The sequence below is a fragment of the Martes martes genome (genome assembly GCF_963455335.1).
Source record: "Martes martes genome assembly, chromosome: 11".
NCBI classification, from domain to species: domain Eukaryota; kingdom Metazoa; phylum Chordata; class Mammalia; order Carnivora; family Mustelidae; genus Martes; species Martes martes.
Genome location: NC_137899.1, coordinates 87,102,617 through 87,123,690, shown reverse-complemented (window position 1 = coordinate 87,123,690; position 21,074 = coordinate 87,102,617). Strand labels below are relative to the sequence as shown.

At 36.2% G+C, this 21,074-nt stretch overlaps 1 protein-coding gene across 2 annotated transcripts in view; it reads right to left on the bottom strand.

The window, feature by feature from the left end:
* Window positions 1–21,074, bottom strand: part of MKLN1 (muskelin 1) — a 182,181-nt gene that overhangs the window by 112,905 nt on the left and 48,202 nt on the right. For both annotated transcript variants that reach the window (XM_080818012.1, XM_080818013.1), the window contains exon 3: window positions 1,182–1,324. In XM_080818012.1, the coding sequence (XP_080674138.1) occupies window positions 1,182–1,324 (143 nt within the window). The remainder of the gene's footprint in view (window positions 1–1,181; window positions 1,325–21,074) is intronic.

Genomic DNA, 21,074 nt, shown 5'->3' with positions numbered 1-21,074 from the left:
ACAGTGCATGGAAATGTGCGATAGGAACTAGTGTCCTTAGTGTATAACTGAATATAACATCAAATATGTAAGCAAAAAGAAAAAATTTAAAAATAATTCATGTTCAATCTGGCAACTTAGAGCCAAGTATTAGAGCCTGTGAAACAATTAAGTTTTTAAAAATTCCAATTAAGATGTTAATAATGTTCTTTTACTCCATTAGTTTAATAGCACCCACTTCATTCTAAATAAAAATAAACCCTTACCACCTCTCTACATAAAGAGCTAGGACTGAAACACAAGTATTTACAGGAATATCAGTTACCTTCAGATTGCCTTATGTTCTAAAATACTTTCATGACTTAAATGCAGTATCAATGTAATATTTACTTTTATCAAACACTATGCTAATGGCACATATTATATCATAAATATATTCTAAAACACCATGGCTTTACTTGTTCATGTTACTGGCTATCTGATTTTTCATTATCTAGGGGGCAAATTAACACTTTCATTCCTCATGGTCTAAGTCTTTAAAACTCAAATTTACTAAGCTCCTTCCAAGTGGCAGGTACTGTGGTAGATAGAGTCACATACTTTTTCTCTTTTTAGTCTCCAATTTATACTATATTCTCAAAATATTGTTTCTGGATTAGGGCAATCGATCTCAATGTTTTGGAGAGAGTCTATATATATGTTTTTTAAGATTTTATTTATTTAATTGTCAGAGAGAGAGAGCACAAACCAGGGAAGCGGCAGGCAGAGGGAGAAGCAGGCCCCAATGCGGAACTTAATCCCAGGACCTTGGGATCATGACCTGAACAGAAGGCAGATGCTTAACTGACTGAGCCACCCAGGCCTCCCTAGAGTCTATATTTTTATAGTAAAGATTTTTATTAAAGCTGAAAATATTTCTGAGGTCATTTACAATTCAAAAATAAGATCGAGAAATTAGTAGGGAAAAAAAACACCCAAGTTTTATTTTCTTCTTTAGTAACAATATTAAATTGTGGCTGATGGTTCAAAAAAGGTTAACTCAAGCCACAATATTAAAATAAGGCACTATAAATACCACAGTAGAAATATTCGTTTCTCCCTTGAAAGAAAGACAAAACCATGCAGATTTAATCACGAAGAGATAAAATAAGACTGTAGCTTGTTTAGAAGACAACTTTTTCTTTCCCATAATCATAACTCACCTGGACAATAGCTCTGTCATATTTTCTTCATTCATTCCACCAAAGACTTTAAATTTCTTCAAATTGCAGACATGAGTTTTCTCATATTTTCCAAATGTGATGTTCTGGACTATAGCAGGCCTTTCAAGTTTCAGAATCAGGTACTAAAAAAAGAAACAACCAAATTATATCCTCCTTTGTTTAGAACAAACAAACAACTTTAAAAGTTAAAACTTTGGAGAGTTAGCTGAAGAATGCATAAGATCCGTCCTATCCATCCTACACTGGTAGACTATGTTTTTAATGCTAAAAAACAGTACGACACAGCCCTTTGTAGGCTGCCATACCACCACCACTTTTCACCAGCAAACTACATCATCCTGAACTGCAGATGAAGGGGGAGAAAAGGACTAATCAGATAACTTCTAATGAAGGTATGCCATTTAATAAAAGATATAAACAGACTATGAATTACCAAATAAAACAAGATTAGATTACAAAAGCAGCAATCACATAGTCTCATCGACTATACTCTTTTTTTTAAAAGATTTTATTTATTTATTTGAGAGAGAGAGAGAGACAGAGACGGAGTGAGAGCACATGAGAGGGGAGGTCAGAGGGAGAAGGAGACTTCCCATGGAGCTCGGAGCCCGATGTGGGACTCGATCCCAGGACTCCAGGATCATGATCTGTGCCGAAGGCAGTCGCTCAACCAACTGAGCCACCCAGGGACCCACAACTACACTCTTGATAGCAAATTCAGTGTTCAAAATTAGTGATAAAATTTTAAACTTAAAAACAAACTTAAGAGATTTACTAACCAGCCCTGCCAAGTTTAAAATAAAAAAACCTGAGGGTGCCTGGGTGGCTCAATCGTTACGTGTCTGCCTTTGGCTTGGCTGGGGTCATGATCCTGGGGTCCTGTAATCCACTATGTGTCAGGCTCTCTGATCAGCAGGAAGCCTGCTTTCCCTCTCCCACTTCCCTTGCTTGTGTTCCTGCTCCCTGTCTTTCTCTCTGTCAAATAAATAAAAAAGATCTTAAAAAAAAACAAAAACAAAAACAAACCTGGACCTACAATAGATATGTCTAATGCAGCTCAAGATTTCCTGTTACACACTGGATAAAATGGTGTCAGTTAATTAGGGCACACATTTTACATCATGTAGACTGTTTCAATTATAAAAATCAAGAAGGAAATTTCTACTGGTTGAGTATACAGAGAAAAAGCTATTCAGAAAAATGATTCAGATGTTTTGTTGCAGTGGCTTCATGCTAATAATGGGTAATACAGATGTAAAAGGTAGGATAAAAATAAAATTGGTGGTTGGTCCTACCTCATAACATGCAAAGAAAATTAACCCAAGGTGGACCAAAACTGATCCAAAAATCGATCCTTTAGGACCAAAGACCCACATGTAAGAACTAAAACTCTAAAACTCTTAGACGAAAATAGGGGTAAATATGAGACTCTGGATTTGGCAATGATTTCCTAGATATGACTCCAAAATCTAAAATAAATTACACTTCGTAAAAATTAAAACTTTTGTGCATCAAAGGTTACTATCAAGAAAGTGAAAATATCACCCATTGAATGGGAGAAAATATTTGCAAATAATAAACTTAACAAGGGTTTAGTATCCAGAAAATATAAAAAATTCTTACAACTCAACAACAAAAAAAGACAAGTTAATTTAAAAACAGCAAAGGACCTCAATAGTCCCCTCTCCAAGAAAGATAAACAAATGGTCAACAGGCACATGAAAAGATGTATCACTAATCATCAGGGAAATCAAATAAAAATCACAATAAAATATAACTTCACACCCACACTAGGACGGCTATAATGAAAAACAAACAAAATAGCAAGTGTTGAAAAGGATATAGAGAAACTGGAACCCCCTCAGATATTGCTGGTGGGAATCAAAATGGTAGAGATGATATAGAATATAGTTTGGCAGTTCCTCAAAAAGTTAAACATAAAAGTTAAACAAAGTTCTACTCCTACATATATACTCACAAGAAGTAAAAAAAGGTGGTCAATAAACACTTGTAAACAAATGTTCAGAGTGGGGCTACTCACAATGGCCAAAAGGCAGAAACAACCCAAAAGTCCATCAACTAATAAATAGAAAAACAAAATGAAGTAATCATATAAAATGGAATACTATTCAGCCATAAAAAGTAATGAATGGAGCACTGATACATGCTATGACATGGACAAACCTCAAATATATGCTTGGTGAAAGAAATCAGACTAACAGGTCATGTATTATATGATTCCACTTATATAAAATATCCAGAACAGGTAAATCAATAGAGGTTGAAAGCAGATTAGTAATTGCCAAAAGCTGTGTTAAGGGGAAAAGGAGAGACTACTTCATGGGTACCACAGGTCCTTATGGAGTGACTAAAAACATTTTGGAACTAGGGAAGATAGTTGCACAACACCGTGAACGTATCAAATGCCACTGACATGCACATTTTAAAATGGTTAATTTTATGTTATGTGACTTTTACCTCAATAAGAGAATGAAGCTGATGTTGACATGAAAGATTAGGATGATGATGATGATGATGATGATGAAATCAGACTTAATATTTTGTGAGCACTAACTCCCTTGTCTGGCACATTGCCTGGATTTTTATATTCATTCTCTCATTTTATTAGAAGTCAGAAATAGGAGTAGTATATTAGTAATAATTATCCTCTTTATCCTCATTATACAGATGAAAGAATTTTGACTTAGAAAGGCTAATTAATTTGACCATTGTTACAATGTGAATCAATGGCAGACATGACATTAAAAATCAGTCTGACTGGTTGATATTGTTGGTTGGCTGACCCAACCACCATTTCCAACCGAGTTCTTCCTAGCCACCTTCCATCCAAAGGACAAAATGCTGAGATGTAAGCAGAGGTAAGCTCTGCTTTCCAAAAAAAAAAAAAGCTACATCTTTGCTACTTGAACAGTAGCAACTGCCACAACCACTGTGTAACCATGAAGAAAAAAATCAAGGGAATCTCAGAGATAGCCAATGAAAATCCACTTGGCTTTCAGCAGAAGTTGCCTAACTAGTTTTCTTGGGGAGGAAAAAGGGGGCAGGAGGGACCCAATTTGTTTAAACCCACTGTCATAGGACCTTCTGTTATTTGAAGTTAAAAGCATCTCTATTGACTCACTGAAGCCAGAGCCAAGGCTTTAACCACTACACCACAGCAACTGTTCAGGCTTATATACTGTTTACATCTTAAGTAGTGATTAAAATTTCTTTATTATCAAAACTGCCATAGAAAAACTAAGATTACTATTCTTTAATCATTGATCCTTTTAATCCATATCAAAGTAATAGGTATGGTAATATGATTTTTGAGGAATTCAAAGTTTCTCAGGAATACAACTGTATGTTAGAGAAAGACTACAAGGTAAGCAAGGGAGTATTGACATCTCTGTCTTCCTCATTAACCCACACTCCTTCCTTTCTCCTCCTTTCTCCAGTTATTCTTTAAAGTCTCAGTTTAGAAGTCAGCCTCCCCTGACAACTGGTTAGGTACAGTGTTGTAACTAATAAAAACGGATTTTTATACAATCTATTGTGCACCATCCATCACCCTATATATAAAACCCTAAATTCAACAGGAAATATTTTTTGCATATATATAATTTTATAACCAAATAGAATTTTTGTTATTAAAAAGTTACATAAGGAGGCACCTGGGTGGCTCAGTCAGTTGAGCGTCTAACTCTTACTTTGGCTCAGGTCATGATCTTGGGGGTTGGGAGATCGAGCCCTGTGGTGGGCTCCTCACTGAGTGTGGAGTCTGCTTAAGATTCTCTCTCTCCCTCTACCTCTCCCCTCTCTGCTCATGTGCAGAGAGCACATGAGCTCTGTTTAAAAAAAAAAAAAAAGAAGTTTTACAAATAAAATGTAAACTCTCTGGTCAAACAAAACACAGTGGTCTGATACAAACACACCTCAGGGAAAAATTTTAATGTTCAGGACACCTGGCTGGCTCAACTGGTAAGCAGGTGACTCTTAATCTCAGGGTCATGAGTTATAAGCCCCAAACTGGGTGTGGAGCCTACTTAAAAAAAAAAAAATTGAAACAACCTAAAGGTTCTGGTAAACCAGTTAAGTAAGTTTGGTACACTCATGCAATAAAAAATTTAAAAAATTTTAATGTTTAATCACATTTTAACTTTATTCATAAATTTTATCATTTCCATTTTTCCAACTCTTGAGCATAAATGCTGGGTACTGCTATTATTAAAGAGTGTTATCCCATAATTAAATAGGTTTTCATTATTTTTTAATTTGGAGAAATAACTTCTGTAGGTATAGCAATAAAAGCTAAAAAAAAAATAAATAAAGTTCATTAGAACCAACATTCTAGAAAACCTATTTTAGAACCTATCATAGGGGGTCAAGGGCAGGCTGCCCTGGGACAGGCCACTTTGGCATTAAGATTACTTTGAGTTAAAAGTAATCAAAACCCAGCAGATGCAGGAAAAACTCTGCCTCCCCCTCAACTGCTAAGCTGGTAATAAGAGCCTGAACCAGGAAAAGAGCTATTAACAGAGGCTCCCCTTTATCTAAGGAACTTAATTGTAGAACTCTGAAACCTTGTTTTTCCAAACATCTCCTTTCACCTTCTTGCTATTGAACTTTCTCCCCTTCGTATCCTTAGAACCCACCTTTTGTCTTAGCTCATGTAACCTTCCTGTTGCCTCACTGTCTTTGGAATTTCATGTCTGCATGGATGCCCCTTGGTACACCTATTAAATTTGATTTTTCTCCTGTTAATCTGTCTCACGGCAATTTGATCCTAAGTCCAGCTAGAAGGAACACCGTGCAGAGGAAGGTCTTCCTCCATGACACTATATATCAACCTCTGAATTTTAAATATTTACGTATCAATATATTAATTTTATTTTTTTTAAAGATTTTATTTATTTATTTGACAGAGATCACAAGTAGGCAGAGAGGCAGGCAGAGAGAGAGGAGAAAGCAGGCTCCCCGCCGAGCAGAGAGCCCGATGCGGGGCTCGATCCCAGGACTCTGGGATCATGACCTGAGCTGAAGGCAGAGGCTTGAACCCACTGAGCCACCCAGGCGCCCCTCAATATATTAATTTTAAAATAAAACATAATGCATCACAATCTCTTTTCCAAAAGCGGGAGGCACACACAGAAAATCAAAGAACTATCTCAATGGTTTGTAATTCAGCCACAGAATTAAGCAAACAATAAAAAACCTTACTGTTCAAAACTTGTTCCCAATTTCAGTCTTGAGATATTTTTTCAATGTGAGAAAGGTGATTTTAAAAATCCTTTTTAATCATATAAATAATTACAACTTATAAGGAATAGGGTGATATAAAGGAAGAAAATGGGATAGGGGAGCTAGTGGTAGCAGGACTTACTTTAGAGCTTTAGATAGGTTTAGCAGGTTTAGCAATGAAAGTGCTTCAAGGATGCTTAAAGGATGAAACAGAGTGTGTTTTAAGTTTCCTCAAACTGCCATAACAAATTACCACAAACTTGGTGGTTTAAAAAACAACAGAAACTTACTCTCACAGTTCTGGAACCCAGAAGCCTGAAATCAAGGTGTTGGCAGGACCATTTCCCTCTGAAAGCTCTAGGAGAGGATCCTCCTTTTCCTCTTCCAGTATCTAGGGGCTCCTGGTATTCTTGGCTTGTGGCTATCTGCCTCCATGTTCACATGGCCTTCTTCCTGGCATCTTTCTGTGTTGAACAAAGATGCTCCTCACTGGATTTAGGGCCTTAGCTGATCCAGGATGATCTCACCTTGAGATCTTTAAGTTAATTACATCTGCTAAGACCTTAAGATCATATTTTGGGATTCCATATATCCTTCCGGGGAGTCACTACTCAACCTACTACACAGAACCAGCAAGGTCAAATGGTATGTGTTTTGACTGAAGAAGTAGGCAGTCACCAGGGCATTCTATGCCATTATAAGGAGTTTGAATTATAAACACAGTGGGATCTATTAAATATAATGGGAAGCCAAGATCTCATTAACATTACACACACACACACACACACACACACACACACACACACACACACAGTGTGCTTTGTGGAGTATAAATCAGAGGAGCTGACAGACCAGTTAGATTTTGTTAAAATAATTCAAGCAAGAGATGAGATGAAGATTTGGCTTAGAATGGTATGGAGATGAAGAGGATTAGACAGCTCTGACGTATTTTGGAGACAGAATAAATGGAATATAGTGATAGTTGGATGTTTAGGAGGGAAGGGAGGTATCAAAGATGATTTAGCTTCTAATTTGAGTAACTGGGAATATCATTTACTCTCATCGAAAGGACTGGCAAAGAAACAGGTAAGATGGAAATAAGACTAGAAAAGTCCCAGATCTGTATCTATGTATGTCTTGGGGTGTGTCTGAAAACAACGGTGAGTTATGAGGTTTTAAGATTCTGTGAGTTCAATGGACAGTTCTTCCAATGATAGCACCAGGACTCAGTTGACAGGCAGACTGGCTGGAGAAGTGGACTTGTATGAGGTGGAATTGAGGAAGCTGAACCCTGCTGGGATAATTGAGCCTCTCCATACGGGACTGTATTCTCAAGGAGGTCAGGTGGGCTTTCTTCAAAGCATTGTGCTCTCGGAGTTCTAAGAGACAGCAGAGGTATAAGGCCTCTTGAGGCCCTGCTCAGAAGTTGCAATAACATTTTCATAGAATTTCCTGGTAGTCAAAGCCAAATCACAACACCAGTCAGGATTTATAGGTTAGGGGAAAAGACTGCCCATCTTGCTGGAAAAGAGCTGTAATATCTGACTATATTATGAAATCTGGACTCTATTCCAGGTGGAGTAGAGAAACACAAAAGGGTTTTAAGGTGTGGAGGAACGACAACAAAATCGATTTCCACTCAGGATTAGAAACCCTCAGAAAACTATATATAAAAGGCAACCTTCTCAATGGACAGAGGACATCTATAAAATATCCATGGCCAGCATCATACTTAATAAAGATTCCCCCCAATATTAGGAGAGAAAGAAAGTAGGAGCTGGGGGGAGGGGGGTAATATAGAAGATGAGAAAATATTTGCAAATCAAACATCTGATAAAGAGCTTATATATAAAACTTTTTAAAAACCTCAAGATTCAATAATAAGAAAACAACCAAATTTTAAAATGCACAAACCTCTGAATATCCACTTCACCAAAGAACATTTAGGGAAGGCAAAACAGGCATACAAGAAGATAGTCAACATCACTAATCATTTTTAAGATGCAAATTAGAGCCATAAATACTTGTACATTACTTTTCACCGCATCTTTATTTGCAACAAAAACTAGAAACAATCTAATGTCCATCAACAGGTAATAGGAGAAATAAATTGATATGTAAGATAAAAGAGAATTCAGCTAAGGAACAAAAACGGATGAATTACTGACACAAACAATACAGATGAATTTCAAGATATCTTTGAGTAAAATCAGACAAAAGAAATACATACTATGTTTCTTCATTTAAATAAAATCCTAAAAAATGTAAATCAATTAATAATGAAAGAATACAGATCGGTGGTTGCCTAGAGATGGAGATGGAGGTAGGCGAGATAAATTAAAAGGAGATATAAGAAACTTCTGGGATAGTACATATGTCTAATATTTTAAGTGTGGTGATATTTTTGAGGGTATATGGATTAAAAGTTTTCAAATTGTACCCCAAAAATGTGAGGTTTACTGTACATTAACTACACCTTAATAGCTATTTTAAAAATTATAAAAGTTAGTATTAAGAAAATGAATAAGGGGTGCCTGGGTGGCTCAGTCGGTCAAATGTCCAACTCTTGGTTAAGACTCAAGTCATGATCTCCTGTGTCCTGAGAATCAAGCACCAGTTGTTGGGCTCCATGCTCAGCAGGAGTCTGCTTAAATATTATTCTCCCTCCCTGTGCCCCTCCCCTCACTTACGCTTCCATGCGCATGCGTTCTCTCTCTCTCTCTGCTGCTCTCAAATACATAAATAAATAAATCCTTTAAAAAATGAATAAGCAAGCCACAGACTTAGAGAAAATATGTGCAATACATAATTAAAAATTTATATCCAGAAAAAATATAAGAAATTCCTACAACTCAGTGATAAGAAAAGCAAACAGAAACGATTCACAAAAAGATAAATGAATAACAAATAAGCAAATGGAAAAAAGTTCTTAAATCATTAGTCATCAAAGAATTATAAATTAAAACCACTTCACACTAACAATAATCACTAAAATTAAAATGTGTGTCAATGCCAAATGTTGGTGAGGCTGTGAAGCAACTGGGAGTCTGATAATTTCAAAGAAAGTAATATACCCCTACCTTACAATGCAACAGTTCTACCTCTAGATATAAACCCAAAATAAAAAAAAATACTTATTAGTTGTACAATCTTCAAAAAGAATGCATATAAAGGCTTTATTTATAATCACCAAAAACTGAAACAATGCAAATGTTCATAAACAGGATGGGTAAACAAATTACAGTGCCTGGGTGGCTCAGTCAGTGGAGCATCTGACTCTCGGTTTCAGCTTAGGTCATGATCTCATGGTTCATTAGATCAAGCCCCACGTTGGGCTCCATGTTCAGCAGGAGTCAGCTTGGATATTCTCTCTCCCTCCGCCCCTTTCCCCACTCTCTCTCTCTCTCTAATAAATAAATAAATCTTAAAACAAAACAAAACAAAACCCAGAGTATGGTATATCCATAAAAGAGAATGGTATTCTTTAATGAAAAGAATGTAATACTGACACACGCAACAACATGGATAAACATGAAAAACATTCTGCACATAATAAGCCATGTATAAATATACTCTATGACTCAGTTTATATTAAATTTTAGAATTGGTAAAAACTAATCGATGCCAAAAGAATCTAGACTGTGTCTTTGGATGGAGGGTGGGAGAGATAGGGATTCACTGTTAAGAGACAGAAAGGGTCTTTCTGAGGGGATAGAAACATTTTATATCTTGATAGAGGTATGAATTATATTTATGTGTGCATTTTTCAAAATGAATACTGTATGCTTAAGGACCATGTAAATTATATTTACATTTAATAATACATTGATTAAAAATGTATTATGTACTATAAACAATGCTCCTTTTACAAATTTGGACAAAATACCATTAAGACACTTTATAAATTTACTGGTATCCTAGAAATTATACTGCATATATTTTCTTGTATTTCCTTCCTCACTTTGCACTTACCCGGATAATATTCTTGTTAAGATTCATCGGAGAAAGAAAAACCTAAATATACTACAAAAATGAAAGCATACACCTACCCACCCACCACACACACCCCAACTGTATTAAATAATCACTAAAGTTTCTCTGACCTGTTTAGATTATACAAAAAGAAGAATGCTTGTAGTTTGTTAAACATTTTAACTGCCTTCTCTGGCCCCAGAAAGCAAAGGCTATTACCTAAAACCATACTTTTACTCAAACTACCACAGAAGAAGCTTATAATTTTAGAAGAGTTATAATCTGATCTTTCTTAAAGCAATTATCAAGACATGCGTTGCTAAACATACATTTTAACCAATGCCAGGATATTTGCCAGTGACCTTGAAAAACAGGTTTCCCATGGCAGGGTCAGTAACTCTGATAAAACATTCTGATGAGGGAGAAGGGTGCAACTACTATCTTAAAGTATTTAGGGTGTTTTCATTCATGCTAGAATTACTTCCTACCAGCACAGATGATTCCAAATTAAAAGCAGTGTTTTCTCCTTAGGTCTCAAAATATGTGTGCCCTATCACAATGAAAATGGCTTTAATTTAAACTTAAAAACAGATTTTAAAAGTGTAAGAATGAAATTTAAAAGAAATTAAAAATCACTATCCTGATATAACCACCACCACCATTTTGGTACTAATTCAGTTTAGCACTCTATGCACAAACTCACACAGACACATTCTTTACATAAGTGGAATATCATATATGCTATTTTTAATGAGCATAACTTTTTAAGTAATTGATTTTGTTTCCTCTTTTTCTTTCCTCATCTCTTCCTCTCACCAATGCTAACAATCAGATATGTGTCCTTTCCTATCTTTATCTGGGCTCACTGCATCAAATACAAATATACACACATAACCACATACATGTATACCTACATACATACATACATATTGGTGAGAGAGAGTTGTTATTCCGGTAACAACAGTAGGATCTTATTGTAGATGTTTTTCTGCATCATGCTTTTCTCTTTATGGAAGAAATCCCTCCAAGTTAACTAGTAGATCATTTTATTTAAATGCTTAACAATATCCCATGAAAAATGTATTCTAGCCTTCCCCTACAGATAGGTATTCTTTTCCTCCCTAGAACTACATTATGCAAGAATTGCTGTATTAAATAATTATGTACATTTAACATACTTATTATCCTCTTATTTCTAAGAGGCAGAGTCCTGGGAAGGACTGAGTAGGACAAATGTACTCTCAATATCAATGGCCCTTGCCAGGTATTATTTAAAAAGATTGTAATAATTCAGATTTTTAATTTCAGATTTCAGAATATATAGGTACCCTTCTTCCCAAATCCCTGCAGGAATGAGTGTTATTATTTGTTGAAGTATCTCTAGAAGCTAGACATTTTAAACAATCTCTTGGCTGAAAAAGAAAAAAAAAACAAAACCTTGATATGATTTTTAATAAAAGGAAATATATGAAGATACAGAATACCTGAGTGCACAGAGGCAAACTCTGGTGGGAAGTGCATGCTCACAGAAAGAAGGGGAGCCAAAAAGCTGTGAAGCAGGTCCTCACTCCAAAGCTTTTAGTATGGGGCTAAGTGCACTAGCAGAGTAGACACCCCAGAAGCAGCAGGAAAGTAAAAGCTGGGGAACCATGGAAGTGGAAGACAGTTGGTATATTAGAATACTCCAGAGAAACAGAACAGAAATAGGATATATAGAAAGATACATAAGAGATTTACTGCGGAAATTGGCTCACATAATTATGGAGGCTGAGAAATCCCACCATATGCAATCTACAAGCTGGAGAACCAGGAAAGTGAATCCTCCAACCCCAGGCAAGCCTTGAGATAACTGCAGTCTGGCCTACACCTTGACTGCAACCTCAAGGACACCCTGAGCTAAAACCACCCGGCTAAGCCACTATCATATCCCTGACCCTCAGTAACAGAATGATATAATAAATGCTTGTTTTTTACTGCTAAGTTTGGGGTAATTTATTACACATCAACAGATAATACAGCATCCAAGGCCAAAATAAATATTAACAGTTCCATTTATTAAGTAGTTAGGTCTAAACAACTTAGTAAGTATTTATGTACTGAAAACTTAGTAGCCATTTGAAAAAAACAATAGATATAAATTAAAAGAAAAATACTTGTATTTCATTCCTAGATAAATATATTACTTACTAATGTGATATGTGTGCCTGCCTGCTGGACACTGCGTAACAATTCAAACATTTAAATTAGACTTGAATCTAATACCTAGCCACACTGATTTTCTACATAATACTTCTTTTTCTTTTTTTTTTTTTTAATCACAGCAAACACAAAATTCCCAGCTTTGTCATGACACCACTGAAGGGGAAATACAGAAGTTAGTAAAACAGAATGCTACTTTTTCAAGGATCTTACAATCTAATGAGGAAAACACACACTTAACAACTAACCACAACACAAAGCAGAATGAAAGGAGTCCTATGACTCTATGATAGATACAAAACAAGTATTTCTGCTATCAAAAAAGAGAAAGATTTGATATTAGTAATAGAGTAATACTTCCACTTACCCACCACCTTCAGAAAAAGACTTCCACATAATACAAAATTTAGGAATCCAGAAATAAAACACTTAAAGAGTACATGATAACCTTAAAGCCTTATTTTTACGTATGAAGAAACACAATTCTAGGAGGTGAACTCTCTGACCCTAGTTTACACAGAGTCCATGGCAGACTATTTACAACAGTATGTGACAGAGACAGAAGGCATATAAAACGTGAGACAATATAAAAGCAAGAATCTCTCCTACCTTTTCTTCCTTGTCAAATACCCAGTCAGAAGAGAAAAGAGAGGCAACATTCATCTTTTGTATTTGCTTACGTATTAGCAAAAAGCTTAAAAATGTATAATATGATCTCATGTTCTTCAGAGTGCCTTCATAGTCAGCTTTCCTCACCTGGGAAACCACCACCCAGTCAAAAGCTTCAGGATTATTGCCACGATTATTGCAATAGCACTTTTCACCTCTTAATACATTATTTATTGTGTGTATTGTCTCTCTCCTCCAAAAATAAGCTCTATGAGGCCAGAAATATGACTGTGTCCTGCTTATACCTCACTGATTTTCCTTAGTCAAATACCTACAAGAGAGTCTGAGATACAGCAGCCATTAAATTTGTACATAATGAACTGAATGAATGAAAGCTACAGACAAAAAGGTGAGAAGGTAATGCAGGCATAATTTCTGGTCCCTGGTGTACCAAACCTTCTCTCAGACACTCAGTCAAACACTAATCCAGGGACTGCAATGAAGGAATTATGATAGATATAATTAACGTTCCAGTCAGTTCATTTTTTTTTTAAGATTTTATTTATTTATTTGACAGAGAGTAGGCAGAGGCAGGCAGAGAGAGAGGGGGAAGCAGGCTCCCTGCTGAGCAGACAGCCCAATGTGGGGCTTGATCCCAGGACCCTGAGATCATGACCTGATCCAAAGGCAGAGGCTTAACCCACTGAGCCACCCAGGCACCCCCAGTCAGCTCATTTTAATTAAAACAGATTATATGGGTGGGCCTGACCTAATCATGAGTCCTTTAACTCTGAGTCTAGAGATCAGGGACAAGAAATGAGAAATTCAAAGCACAAGAAGGAATCGATGCACCATTGCTCCCTTGAAAATGAAGGGGGCCATGTGGCCAGGAATGTAAGCAGGGTCTAGGAACTAAGAATAGCTCTTAACTGACAGCCAACAAGAAAATGAAATCTTCATTCCTATAACCACAAGAAACTGAATTCTGACAACAGCAAAGCTCATTTTTTCCCAGAGCCAGGAGATGAGAAGTTAGCCAATACCTGGATTTCAGCCTTGTGACACCCTGAGCACAGAACCCAACACCGCCATGCTGGACTTACTGCTGTGCAACTGCAAGCTAGTAAGTGGTGTACAGCTAAATTTGTCATCTGCTATACAGCAAAAGCAAAATAATACAGAGGGATCTTTCATAATGAGGACAATGTTAAAATCACATACCACATAAGTGTTTAAGATTTACAATCAAATTCTTCAGAATTAGAATAAAAATTCCAACCAGAATCATATCCAATAGAATTGCATTATGATTAGCCTAGTGACAAAATTTTAGAATAAAGGTAAAAAGTTTAATTGGGGTACTTTGTGGCAAAACTTCAATGGGTAGAGAAATGAGGACAAGAATGAAAACGACTATTACTTTATTTTTTCCAGTAAGTAGAACTGAGGAAGGTATGTAATGTCTACTGAAACATACATACTATAGAGTATTAATCCATTTTTCCAATAAATACCCCCAAACATTGCACTTTTGTTTTTCTATTTGTTACTTAGATTTTTCTATCTTTTCCCTCATGACCCTTTATGTCAGGTGTCAGCTGGACATTAATGTACCTATCTTTTACAGCTCTGTCTCCCTTGCACAAAGTTACTTCCAGGTGCTGAAACCTGAAGAAACAACTAACCAGAATAACATTATATAACCAAGTAGATTCTAGGAAAGACCCCTCCCCCCAGGACCTAAAATTTAATCACAATGATTTTGGTTTTTCAGAGTCCTCTTTGTTTTTTTCTTTCTGATTCTCAGACCTGTTCAAGACACAATAAATGAATTATTAGTCACTGTACAGACTTCTCATTATTTGTAGATTCCTTATTTGTGAATTTGTCTACTCACTAAAATTTATTTTCAGCACCAAAATCAATAATGGCAGCACTTCCAGTCATTCCCAGACATGTGCAGAGTGGCAAAAAAATCTGAGTTGCCCAATACACACTCTCCCAGCTGAGGTCAAACAAGGGACATACGCTTTCTTGGTTTAATTCTATTGTACTATAAACAAATGTCCTTTTCACTGTCTATGTAATGCCACATCTTTCATACTTTTGGGCTTTCTGTTGGTGATCTTGCTGTCTAAAATAATCCCCAATAAGAGTGCTAAAGTGATGTCCAATGTTTCTAACCGTGAGAAGGTTGTGATGTGCCTTATGGAAGAAACAGGTGCCAGGCTGGGGCACTGCTGCCCCCTTTTCAAAGGAATTTCAAAGAAGTTCCCTGAGCCCCAGAGGAATTTCAATCTCTCCTTCAGTGCCCTCCTGGCTTGAAAAGTTCTAATGAAGAGGCTGCTGCACTCCTGCAGCAAAGAGCACTGAGAGCTAGTGAAACATGAGTCCGGCGTGCTGCCTCTACGTGAAGCGTTTCTGAGTTCACAGGACCTACACAAAGACATATGTGGGTAAGTCTCTTAGAACATGTTCATTTTTCTCTGGCTAAATCTGAGTCAAAACCTTAGTTTTCTCAAGAGTCTGCCACATGCCAGCAGGCAGATTGTGAGAAAGACTGAAAATTCTCTGGCTTCCCTGTGGTAAGACTCACACATACTGTGATCCATTCTCTCTGGACTCTTATTTCAAGCTTCATTCAGGCATGAGTTAGAGTGCTAAGGCTGTTAAGTTCAATGCTAATGAATAAATAAAATATATATAAATTACAGTGCCTACAAACAGAAACACATATAAAGTAAGGTTATGTACTGATCAGCAGACAAAAATGTTATGACCATAGACACAGAGGAATCTAACCCTGTACTTCCCCTTGGAGCAATGGCTCAGTATTCACTAGTGCAGTGTTTATGGCAACTTTACAAAACATAACTAACTGTGAATAACAGAATCAAATATCTATAAAACCAAAACATGCTAGAAATAGAAATACTTCTCAGAGCTTTAGAAAGGTGGAAGTAGCTAGTATATGCACCAAATCCTTAAAATTACCATATTATCTTGGGGGGGGGGTGAAACTTAGAATCATTAAAAACAAATATGGACAATTCCCATACTAATCATATGGTAACACTTCATGAAATAAGGTTTCTAAGGGCACCTGGGTGGCTCAGTCGTTAAGCATCTGCCCTCCGCTCAGGTCATGATCCCAGGGTCCTGGGATCAAGCCCTGCATCGGGCTCCCTGCTTGGGAGGAAGCCTGCTTCTCCTCTCTCACTCCCCCTGCTTGTATTCCCCTCTCTTGCTGTGTCTTTGTCAAATAAATAAAATCTTAAAAAAAAAAAGGTTTCTCTTTATCCAAAATTAAAATATTAGAACTAAGTTATATATCCTGAGTACCCTCTTAAGTGCTCTGAAATATGTAGGTCGGGTAGTAGTTTATTATTAAAATAAATTACAAAGGTTAAGTAATTTTTTGTATGTCATATTAATACTATTGGCAATAATTATTTTTCTTAGTGATCTATGATAATAATATTGCCTCTTTACATAAAGCACATTGCATTTTAGAAAGTGTTTTTGAATAATTCTTTTTTATTCTCAATATTGCAATCTGCAATTCTGGTTACTGTATTTTTCATTTCTATTTTTTTTTTAATAGTTCCCAATTCCCTGCCATAATGTTCATTATTGATATTCATCTCCTTTTTTTCTTTAACACACTTATTTTAAAACCTATACCTAAAATTCTATTATCTGTAAACTTTTATTTTTGGTAGATATCAAATATGGAAAACTAAAAAAACCTAGATGCCTAGGATATTATCTTCATTTTTTTTTTTTAAGATTTTATTATTTGACAGAGAAAGAGATCACAAGCAGGCAGAGAGAGAAAAGGAGGCTCCCTGCTGAGCAGAGAACCCAATGCGGGACTCGATCCCAGGACCCTGAGATCATGATCTGAGCTGAAGGCAGAGGCTTAACCCAGTGAGCCACCCAGGCGCCCTGGATATTATCTTCTTCTTAAAGAGTTATATCTACTGCAGGCCCATGACTAGTGATACTACCACTTCTTCTTTTTTTTTTTATTTTATTTTATTTATTTATTTGAAAGAGGGCAAGAGAGATCACAGAGGGAGAAGGTGACTCATCACTGAGCAAGAAGCCTGATGCAGGGCTTGGTCCCAAGACTCTAGGATCATGAGCTGAGCCTAAGGCAGATGCCCAATCCACTAAGCCACCCAGGTGCCCCACTTGTTGATTATTTTAATCAAATTTCAAGGACTGAGATAATATGAAATTGGGCTTCAGTCCCTGTAAGGGCCAGAGTTACTATCTCTGGTTCATCTTTACTCCTCAAACATAGCTTTAGGGTCCTAACCGAGTATGGTAATTTGCTACTCTACGACATTCCAGGTTCTGATTTCTGACCTTTATCTTCTGGACTCAAGAGTCTGTCAGAAGTGCTGTTCAGCTTTTCAGTATCTTGACCACTTCTTTAGGAATCAATAGAAACCCAGTGGAAAAGGGGCTCTAAAATAGAACCCCTCTCTGTGTTCCTGTATTTTCCTAAATCTTGGCCCCATCACTCTACACTTCTTAGTTACCAATACACTGCACCTTCAAAAATAATTATTTTTCTTCCTATTACATTCTTATTAGTAGTACAGTTGGTCAAAATTAATTTTTATTATTATATTTTTCATTTAATGAAGTTTGATTTGTTTTTTTTCAAATCTGTTAAATCGCTTTTTAAAGTTTCCTATTCCTTATAAATATATCTTTAATTTCTTTATTTTATTTATTTATTTTAAAGATTTTACTTATTTGACAGATTACAAGTAGGTAGAGAGAGAAGGAAGCAGTCTCCCTGCTGAGCAGAGCCCAACGTGTGGCTCGATCCCAGGACCCTGAGACCATGACCTGAGCCAAAGGCAAAGGCCTAACCCACTGAGCCACCCAGGCACCCCAATCTTTTATTTCTTTAAATACAGTTATGTTAATTCTTTAATTCTGGTATCTTTTAGTACTTTTAATTCCTATACCTAACTTTTTCGCAGGTTTCTGCTATACTTCCTTCCTAGTTCTTACTAAAGGTACCTTGTTTCCTTGTACATTTGGTTATCTTTATGTTTGTGAATAATGATTTATGAAGACTACCTGAAGCCTCGGGAAAAGGTAACTACCTCCAGAGAGGATCTGCACCTGCTTCTATTGAGAAGCTTAAAAGAGTGCTATACATCCAGAACCACCTAAAACTAAAATCACACAGTAAGGTTTCCTGAATAGCCAAGTATTAAGAATCTGATTACCAAATATAAACAAATAACAATACACGGCTGAAACCTCTCAGGGATGGATTTTCTTCCTTTTCTCCTTCTCTACTCAGTGCCAATGCAACTCTTCCCATGGTAACCCCAGAGGTAGGGATTCCTTCTGTTTTATACTTATGCTGAGAATGAATCAATTTCAGGTCTAGCTTTCATAAACTTTTTGTGGGCATCTTTAAAAAATTCAGCCCTTTTAGTAATTTTCAGAATATGTTTCGGAAAAAAAGAACGAAGGAGGGCTGGAATTAGTATTATAGACCTAGCTCACATTCACTAGGAGTACAAGAGTACTTGCTACATATCTACATATTAAAACTATACCCATTCCATCTCATATGGCAGTTTCTCACAAAACTAAGTAAAAACTGAAATTACTTTCAGTTATATTTTTCTAGCAAGACTGTTTTTCTTTGAGACTGGCTACACGGAACTCCAGTTATATGTGACTTGTAATTACAGTGAAGAAAAACAGATTAATGTTACCTAATTCCATGATAATTAGTCTCTTTTAAATCATAAAAACTTTAAGTAACTTCTACTCCTGCACTTACCACACTGAATATTAATTGATTTAAGGTATTTCTTGGCTCATTAAGAGGAAAGACAATAGTTCACTGCTACAAAGTTTGGTACCTCATGGGTGCTTACTAAATAAGTTTTGAATGAATAAGCAAATAAATAAGTAAAAACACATTAAATACTACTGCCTTCAAAATACTGTTCCACAACAAATAAAGAAAATTTCACAGTAAAGAGGTTACCACAGTTTCACTAATAATAAAAAAGCGATACATAATTCATTGGTAAAAACATAAAAACAACTCAGTAAAAACAAACACACACCAAATTTGAGGGCTCCATTTAAGTAAAATGAAAATGTGAATAAGAAAAGCATGATTAAAAACACAATGCAGGACGCCTGGGTGGCTCAGTTGGTTAAGCGACTGCCTTCGGCTCAGTTCATGATTCCAGTCCTGGGATTGAGTCCCACATCCGGCTCTCTGCTCGGCGGGGAGCATGCTTCTCCCTCTGCCTCTGCCTGCCACTCTGTCTGCCTGGGCTCTCACTCTCTCTCTCTATAACCAATAAATAAATAAAATCTTTAAAAAAAAAAAAGACACAATGCATTCAACCTCAGGGTGCAGTGGATGGGGGTCATGCACCAACAACATACACAATGTAAGCCCACCATCATATGCAAAAAGGCTTGGATATAAACAGGAAAATGCAAATAAAAAGCATCATGAGTTACAATCAAAGATCTAACAGACAGGCAAAACCTAAAAATGAGCCATAGAAGTGAAGGGGAGAGTGCAATGCACAGTAACTTTGATATGCTGTCAGTGAGAGTAAATCATACAGCCATTTTGTAAAACAGTTTTGCATTATCTGAACATACATATACCCTATGATCCAACAACTGTGCTCCAAGGTATATATCCTAAAGGAAATCTTGTACATGTGTACCAGGAGACAACAACATACAGAATTGTTCATAGCAGCCTAGTCATAATAGCAAAAAACGATAAAAAACTGAAAAGCCTATCAAGTGCAAAATGGATAAACACATTCTGGCATGCTAATACACTGGAATACTATACAGTAGTGAAAATTAAGAAAGTACAATTATATGTAAAGCAAAAAAAAAAAGTACATCAAGATTTATAATGAGTGATTCAATTTAGGTTTATATAATGTCAAAGCTTAAATCTTAGATAAAAAAAATCAAAACACATGTATAAACATACATATATAATACAGTAAGAAAATGCTTAACAAAACATGAAATTATAGTTACTGGGGAGGAGTTAGAGGACAAATATAAGATGGAACTCACAAGAGGTTTCAAAAGGTCATGAATGTTTTATATTTCTAAAGAAAGTTAATGAATAAATAGATATTATTCCTTATACATACATAAAAAGTATGAATATATATTCTGTGGATGTATACTTTACACTAGAACATTTACTTGTTTAAAGATTTTATTTATTTGAGAGAGAGTGAGCAAGCATGTGCACACACACACATGTGCTGTGGGAGGAGCAGAGGGGGAGAGAGAGAGAGAGAGGCAGACTCCCTGCTGAGCACAGAACCCAACTCAGGGCTTGATCTCAAGACCCTGATTGAGATCATGACCCGAACCAAAACCGAGTCAGACACTTAACGGACTGAGCCACCCAGGTGCCCCTGCAATAGAACATTTAAATACCACGTGATCCAAAAAAGGTATGCATATATACATATTTATATATGTAAAAGGAAAAATAAGTACAGAGTTTAGGCTTCCAAAAATTACACTAGAATAAAAAATTAGGTTTTACTTACCCATCTGCTTTACCTATCAGAGCACTCATTTCCTCAAGGAGATGGACATAATAAGTTTCAATGCTTAAAGTGTATAACTGAAAGAATGACTATTTTTTAATTGAAATGACCTCAGACACCACTTGTCAAGGAAAGTTATTTAGTTCATGGTCTTGACATCACCTAAATATACCACTTTAGTAAAATAACAAACTATATCAAGTTTATTTTCCCTAAAAGGCAGTCATTGAGTTACTGAGTCAAAGTTCAA